Source organism: Mycetomoellerius zeteki, unplaced genomic scaffold (genome assembly GCF_001594055.1).
Source record: "Mycetomoellerius zeteki isolate Tzet28-1 unplaced genomic scaffold, Tzet1.0 scaffold85, whole genome shotgun sequence".
Taxonomy (NCBI): Eukaryota; Metazoa; Arthropoda; class Insecta; order Hymenoptera; family Formicidae; genus Mycetomoellerius; species Mycetomoellerius zeteki.
In genome coordinates, this window is record NW_017257883.1 from 1,290,901 (window position 1) to 1,299,796 (window position 8,896).

An 8,896-nucleotide genomic window follows, 5' to 3' on the forward strand; every position below is an offset into this window, starting at 1 on the left:
TTAACTTGTTTGTTAATTACTAAATTTCATAAAAAAGTGACACTAATGAAAAATTATAAATAAAACCGGAAACTTTTAATTTATCTGTTAATATCAATGATAGTTTTCAGAGAAATTGAATCATTGAAAGAGAATATTATTATATAACGAATTGTAAGTATGGAAAAAATTATTATTAATTTACGAAGGCAAAATGGATTTTTATGATATTTCGTTGATAAACTGCAATTAAATTTTTGTTAATTTTAAACGTGAATCGATTTTTTCCTCATTCTAAATATGAAATCAAATTATGCAAACTTCGAGAGACCGGAGAATCTAGTTCTATCCGATATCCTTTACGAGCAACAAGAAGAGCAGGAAATTCGGTTGGATTTGAAGCAGCAATTTCACCTGGATAGTCCTTCTCTCCGATTACTTCCGACTTTGCGACACCTTGCTGAATCGCAAGACAACGTCGGATATGTTGATGAAGTCTGACAGAACATCGGTGTGGCGGTTCCCGTTGAGAATCAAACCCTAGATTACTCAAACCCTAGCAAAGGACAACGACGACGACGACGACGACAATGATAACGGCGACGACAGGATCTTCTGTACCTCAGATTGAATCTGCACAGATCGGTTAAGAGCAGCCCCGGGATAGACCGATGGCAGGAGGTGGGGGGGGGGGTCATTGGGTGAGAGGAGAAAGAGGGTTGCATAGCCGGAAAACGTGGAAGCTGCAGAACGGTCGAGGAAAGGAGGTCAACGACGTCCTTAAGGATTTCGACGAACTCGAACGAACGGGTCTTGGACTCGGGAATGCCATCGTCGCCCGACGTTATCCCGTGAAGTATGAAGGTAAAGAAGGAGAGGGGGGACAAGAGGGCAAAAGACGGAGGAGACATTGAGATGGAAGACGATGGCAGTGATGGGGGGAGAACAGAGGAAGCGAGAAGCATCCTTCGACGAACCACGAGTACCTGGGTTCCCGCGGGATCTGACGCTGACCGAAAGCTAGAAATAGAAGAGAAAAGGCGAAGCGAAACTAAAGCGATACGACGAGAGAGTAGCTGAGCGTGGAGGAGGGAAGGGCGTGCAGAAATAGGAACGAGAGAGCAGACGTCGCAGGGAAAAATGCAAAATTTCTTTCTGTCGGCGATTTCGATCGACGTTTCTTTTCTGTTGCGGCAGTCGTTGCATTATTTATCATAAAAAATTATATTGGAGACTATTTTGTATAGATCTACGAGAGAGAGAACTATGATTAAAAAGTTTTCTATATTGCCCGTAATCATTAGAAACACTTTGATTATATTCATATGATACCGAATATGATATCAGATGGCGAAAGTAATTAATATTGTCGCAATCGATACTGATTGAATATTTTTTTAATAATTAGAATACTAATAATCGGAAAATTAGTTAAAAGAACATTATTTGTGCATCAAAAAAAGAACATAAAATTAAAAGAGCACTAGAGAATAACGAGATCTAAAGACGCAGATTAAAAGAGGAAGGAATAAAGTGCTGATATATCCTTCAACGCATCACGAGTACCTGAACTCCCGCGGGATACGGTGCTGACCGGAAGCAAGAAACAAGAGAAAAGAAGACACGAGACTAAAGCGATACGACTCGGGAGTAGCTGAGTGTAGAAGGGAATAGAGAATAGGAATCGAGACGAGAGCAGCAGTTTCCTACGAAAAACACGAAATTCTCCTCATTTCCTCAGGTCGCCGTCGACAATTCCGATCGACATTTCCTCTCTTTTTGCGACAATCGTCGCGGCGCTTGCCGTGAAAAATTACGTTAGAGGATCGTTTCTCACGGTGAGTGGCTGTAAGGACATCGTTTGGGTATCAAGAGACAGAGAGGGTCGCAAGAGTACGAAACAAAAATAGCAGCAGGCTAAAGGTGAAGCTTAAAACTAGATAAAATGAGAGAGGACTATCTTTCAACATAACGGTGAAGAAGCAAGGAAAACGAGAAACGAAGAGCGGAAAAGCGAAAAAAAAACGAAGGAAGCGAGAAATAGTAAAGAGAAATGAAATTGTCATTACTATCAATAGAAAGAAATTTTCAAAATTTTGAATTAATAAATAAAGTATACTCTCTTTTCCAATTTATATCTTTATGTAATGTTTATATTAATATAGTTTCAAATTGATAAGTTTCAAAGATGTATCAGTAGTAAAAGAATAAGGGCAAGGGTTAAAAGGCGAAGAGGGTAGAATGTTGCTCGTGGTACGACACGAGTATCTGAATTCCCGCGGGATTCGTGACTGACCAGAAACGAGAAACAAAAAAAAGAGACGGCGAATCAAGGCTAAAGTGATATATCGGAAAGAAGTGTAGGAGAAGTAGAATGAAATAGCGATCAATATGATCGCCCTTTCCGCGGACCGACAAACTCGATCCCTTTGCATCGCGCAATCTCTATGCAGAATTCCCATTCTACTCGCTCTACCAAACTTTATGACAAAGAGTAAATATTTAAATTTTCTTGCATACGCGCACAAAACATATTGCATGCTCCTGGGAGAAAACGCGAGAGAGGAAAGAAATTCGATGAACACCATCGAAGATAGCGACAGGGAGAGAGAAAGGAAAAGAACATTTTCGATAGTCAACGAAACGGGATTTTACACTGAGTGAGCCAGGAAAAAGAAAAGGTGAGCAAGAGTAGAGAATAGAAGCGTAATAAGTATAGAGGACCGGAATCAAAACGGTGCGACGACAGCTTTTGCGATTCTTCTATTCTCCTCCAAGAGAATTCACCTTTGAATCGACAACAGTTTACGTATCGCGGCAAAATCTTGCTACGGAAGAATAAACGTGCAGTTATGTCGAACGTGTTAAGGCAAGAAAGGCGGGAGCAGATAAAGACGTAGCGAGACGTCATGGAGAAGATAAAAGAGAAAGAGTAGAAGAAAACGGAGCAGAACATTCTACGACATATCACGGACATTCGTGTAGCCGGGGATCTCAGTGCTGACCGAAAACTAGAAATAGAAGATAGAAGAAGAACCGAGACTAAGGCGACATGACCAGAGCAGTGAAGCGTATAAGGGAAACGAGACGGCGATGAACACCAGTAATTCCGACAACAATGTTCGTTACTGATCCGATAGCTGGTTCCACGAAAACTTGTCCCCCTGATATATTTTCTATCTTTCTGAAAAATGATGAATAGAGGAAGATGCTCCTATAACTACAACCCATAACCCAATAAATACACTAAGTCAAGAAAAAGTCAAAATGATTCTATTTTGACGTCACGAAAGTTAAAGTGATGATTTTTTGTTATAAAATTTGACTGTTTATTGACATGAAGAATCAAAATAAAGTCGTTTTGATTTTTTTGTTGATTTTTATGTATTTCTCGGGAAGAAACACATTTTAGTCAAAATGACATCATTTTAATGTCATAGTTAAAAGTCAATATGACGATATTTAGTTACAAGATTTGACGACCTATTAATGTCAAAGAAATACCCATAAAACTGGAACAGTAAATTTTGCGGTACGATCCATTTCAACATACATATTGGATGGTGAGAAATGATATCGCTGCACACTTCCAGAAAATTTTCACGCATACTAAATTTATAAGATCAGCGCAAAATCATCTTTTCGTCATTGAATGACGAAAATATGACTATGTGGTGGACATCAATTTTTCGTCATACAGAAAATGTTTGGTCATTTTGAATCAAAATAAAATTATTTTGAGTTTCTGTTGACTTCAATACATTTTTTAGGAATTCTTGCCAAAAAAACATTGTGAAATAATAAATACACGTCTCGAATGTGTTGTATAAGTTTATAAAATTAATAAAAAATATACGAGAGTACGGAAAGAGCCGAAATATACCGCGGCGAAATATGCAGCAGCGGAGTAATTATAAATCCTCTGCGAGAACAAGCCGCGGTTTACGTAGCATTTTACATGTATAAAATCGTACGCATAACTGAGGAGAGGGAGATCGGGGGAGGGAGGGAGGGGCGGTTACGGCAGCGCTGGTACAATGCGCGCAAGTTCGCGAAAGGAGAGGAAGTCTAGTGAAAAGGCGGAATAATTTACCGGTATGAACTGAATTCCGTCGTACAAGTTGGCAACTCCGCCCCGACATTTACGAAGGCTGCCAGCGTTAAAAGCGATATTCCGTAAGTATAGCCCAACTTTCGCCTTTGATACTCTTGGACCATGCCCGTTCTACGCGCTCGCGCGCCACACCGGGGCTACTAACAGCACGAACTTTTCCGGAGGAACGAAGTTCAAGATGAAACCACTCGTCGAACACGCCCGAGTAATCCAAATAATCGACGTCCCGACGTGCATGCACTTCACTCGTGCCTCCGCGGAATATCGATTAGTCTCGATGTCCCGATAACTCGATTCGACTCGTCGTATAATTTCTTTAAACATAGCCAACACGCGAAGCTGGCGGTCCACCTCGTGAATACAGCATTTACCAATGGATGATCTGCTATCGTTAAAATATAGGAGATTGAAACAGTATTACTGGAAGCGAGCTGAAACCCGTTCACATTGATATTACGTTATCTCAATGTTATCCAGTATTACGACGTAGGTCAAGAATCCTCTTTTCAAATATCATCAATATTCATTGGAATATTTAATTTTCCATCGCTCGATATTCTTTTAATATCACCTTACAATCCTCACTTTATTATTTTTTACATTATTATTTTAATATATTGACGTAATTCATATTAATATTTTTTAAATAATTGCTTATATTAAGTTTAATATTATAAAATAAATGTTAAAATATTAAAGAAATATTAACAAATGTAATACAAATATTTATTTAATACATATATATTCCTGTAATTATGGAAAATTACTCAATAACTTTTTAGAACATTATACATCTCTAGATGTTGGCATGTAATTGTTTCGACTTCAATAACTAATTGTGTGCTTAGCGATTCCTCGTTAATGTAACTTTATACATGTCGTAGTAAGTCAGAAATGTACACTACAGCGGAGCAGAAACTTCTGCTCGCTAATCGGAAGAACAGTTCACGCCCGAAATCGACCCTGACTAGGACCAGCGAAGCTCGACGAGCCTCGGGAGTCACATTAACACTCTTAACATGGGCTCTCTATCGCGACTAATGGAGGTTCTCGGTTTCAAGCACAGCGGGCTATGGGTACGGTACTTAACTCGCGCGCCTATCTGCGATTACCATGAGAGAAGGTTGGGTACGAGAGGGTGCACGTGACCGCCGAGTGTTTGCCAAAAGCGTGATCCACTTCCGGTTCAATTCGAGCGGTAGCTAAGTGTACGTTAGCACCAGTCAAATTAGCATACCTTGGTGAAGTGATCGAGAATTGGTGTCATCGCGAAATTCAAATATCGTTTCGATAACAGCTGAGCGAATCTTATAAGAAGACAAAACTGATTGTTTTCTCAAAGCTTGCGAGACCAAGCTTTTAATTTACCAGAAAATGCAGAATCAATCGAAAATATGGCAAAGTTGATAACTTATAAGTGGTGCAAGTAAGAACCGCCTCGACAAAATACGAATAATCCAGCGAGTAAAATTTTAGCGAAATCTCAGTGAATTTATCTGCATTTCCTACGGCGGCGGCGACATTCGTGACGTAATTAAATATTACATGCATTCCTGTTAGTACTCCTCCGCTGGTCCTCAGCGCGAAGATTAATATTTCACGGCGACGGAGCGCGCACACGTCGGACGACATCCTGAGAAAAACATTTCGCAAGAGAGAAGAAACTCCGGTCTAGGCGATTCTAACTGACGTATACTCAAGTTAAATATCTACCCGAGACGATGAGAGAGATTTTGCATATTTCCTTATAACGTATATACGAGTGTATGTCCGGGCAACAGTGAAATTTAAGATTCTAAGACTTATTCATCATTTTGGAATTATTTACATTAAAGATTTTAAACTTATCGTAAATTATGAATATTTTTATTGTTGTGCAATAAGTCCATTTATTTCATATAATGTTAAATTTTACAGGACGCAAAAATCACTATAGTGAAATAGTAGTCTACTAGTCTATTAGTCTTCACTATAGTGACAGTGAAATATAATGAAACAGTGTCGTATTTTGAGACAAGGAATACAATAAAATAATAAATTATAACAGATCTTACTTACAAAAATCAACTAAATTTTAATAGATCATTCGTGTTTGAATGGCATCAATTAATATTTACTAAATATAAAGATATTATTTATATTTAGCACAAAAATCATTAATATAATTTAACTAACATTTTTTTATTGAATAAATATTTAATGAACGTAAATTTTCGTTGGTATTACTCACATAAATATTTATTTAAATGTAACATACATTTTTTCTCAGTGTAAGAGGAAAAGCTGTAAGATTTTATATATAAACTCCCATCTTGTAAAGGTTAGCGTTCATGAAATACAAATGTCTAGCACATTTATTCCTCAGCACGATGTTGATAACGGCAATCAGCGTTTGCGACTCGACGATGTCATATTTTCACAAGACACACGGACGTCCTGAGTCGTCACGTCCAATGTGATCGTAGAAAAATCGTCCACGGTATTCGTAGATAGAAGCGCGCTTCCGATTTTCTAGGATTTCTTCTCGCGCGAGTGGTGATCCCGCCGGGAACTAGCGGGTGTCCCATTGTCCGCGTCCACGAGAGCATAGTGTGGCGTTTATACTCGCTGTACCATACGCGAGACAAAGTACGAGAACCGGCGGGAGGTCATAGATCTCTCGATCCTCTCTCCACTGCTCGAGATTCGCTCTCTTACGTGGCTGTTTCTTAGCTATAAATCTCTCACTTGCGGATTGCTTTCATGTATTGTCACACTGCGCGGCTGATTCGCGAATCTGGCGCATGATACCGTGTCCAAAGCGCGGTGACGTTCAAACGTTTTCCGCTAAATCGCGAACAAACTATAGTACAAAAGATATTGACGTTAACTTGCAGAAAAGCTAACAAAACTGTTTTACTGAATAGAAAGATGAGATAAATTTTTAAATTCATATATTATATATATATATATATGGAATTTTTTATATATTTCATGTTTTTTTTTATAAAGTACCCGTTTAAGGAGGTTCTCGCGTTTGATGAAATATAAGACAAGTCTATAATATACATGTAACACAAAAGTTAATAATATCAATAATATCTAAAAAAAATTTCATTGACTTTTATTGTACCATTTTGAAGATATTTAATTCTAAATTTATAGAATTTTACATTCAATACAAGTTGAAGGTATAACCTTATTCTGTAGTTATTCTTTTTTAAATTGAGACTTGCGTATAAGATAGCGATTTAAAAGTCGTTATAATTATAAAGTAAACACTTAAGTTTGTTCTCGTAAAGTTTCATTTGAACTGACCGTACAGTTTACAAGAACTTTATATTCTTTAATGAAAAAAGCTAGAATATATGTCAAGTGGACGATGTGTATACATCAAATGAGCATCTTATAACTTTTATTTTATTATTTTGAAAATGTTTAGTAACATATAAAATTAACAATAATTATGTCTAATGATATAAAATATTGTTAATAATCTTTTTATTTCATTATTTTAATTGTTTTACATATTATTATGAATAAACGATCTATTGACTAGGAAGTAGCGCGAGAACCTCCTTAATTGTGACCTAATTAAAGAGTCGCGTTACGTAATAACTTAATTTGATATTAATAAGTTTTATTTAATAAATCTATTATATACATAATATATGTTACAATATGTATCTCGGTGCACATTTTTAGTTAAAATTCATCGCCCCCATAAAACAGTCATGAATCTGATTTCGTTATTATGATCTGACTTGACGCAAAAGTGATTTATTTTTCTGCAGATTCCTGAGAAGTGGAAAGCCAGATCTTGAAAGATGTGGGTCAAATAAAATTGTGGTTGAAATCTTGTCCGCGCTATCTGGAGCACGCGATAATAAATTCAAATTTGATCAAACGTTTTCCGTTGCGAAATATCCAAAATTTAGACTCGCTCGAGATAATGATTAACGTCATTCATTTCATAATGCCGACTGATGGCTCATGACCTCTCTCATTTATTATACGGCAACGCCGATCGATCGAATCAGCCACTTCTCCCGCCGCAAGTAAATCGTAAAATTATTCACAACGTGTGACATTCCGGAATGTCTCATGCAAATTTTATTCAGCATTCCTAAATTCAAAGTATATCATTAACCTTCTCCTTATATAAGACATCCTCTCAGAAAAAATGGCCCCTCTCCGTGTAAAATATTGCCGCGCCTAATGACAGGATAACGTAGCACCAAGAAATCCTTCTCCAAGAGATATGAACATTTATGCCAGAGAGGAGTGGTAAGAGACGTATAATTCAGCGTAATCTAGAGACGCGTAGTAGTTCCGTCAGTATTTTACCGTGTTTGATATCGCTTATCGCTATGCACGCGTGATAGCCGAGTATCGATCACGTTATATTAAATCGGTCGGACAGCAGGCTTACATCGGTGCCTACAGGAATTTTTGAAGAGTACCGGCTTCCCCACACGCCCAAATGTGTTGAATTCTTGTCGGCGGCTCCCACAGGAACGATAACAGAAGCGGATAGTTGGCACGACGCCAGACGACACCCCGAGTTCTTTCTCGCTAACTTACGAGCGCGCACCATTGCATCTACCAACACAACGCGCGCAAGTAGCATACACACGGAGATACGTGTCTAGTTCTCTCGCTCTCGCTTTCTCTCTCTCTCTCTCTCTCTTCCTCTTCCTGTACCCCGAGTAATAATCCTAACTCGCAGGTTAGCCCGGCTTAATTAGAACGGGGGTTAGTGGCTTGGTAGGTATAGTCACATCTCTATTATCGGATACCGTTAGATATCTTGCTTCACTTTCC

The 8,896-nt window shown here is 38.2% G+C and overlaps 1 protein-coding gene across 1 annotated transcript in view; it reads left to right on the forward strand.

Moving 5' to 3' along the window:
• Positions 1 to 650: 650 nt before the first annotated feature.
• The window catches only part of LOC108730143 (uncharacterized), a 15,567-nt gene continuing 7,321 nt past the window's right edge, over positions 651 to 8,896 (forward strand). Inside the window, exons 1-2 of the mRNA XM_018459646.1 lie at positions 651 to 843; positions 4,059 to 4,155. Of these exons, the coding sequence (XP_018315148.1) occupies positions 651 to 843; positions 4,059 to 4,155 (290 nt within the window). The remainder of the gene's footprint in view (positions 844 to 4,058; positions 4,156 to 8,896) is intronic.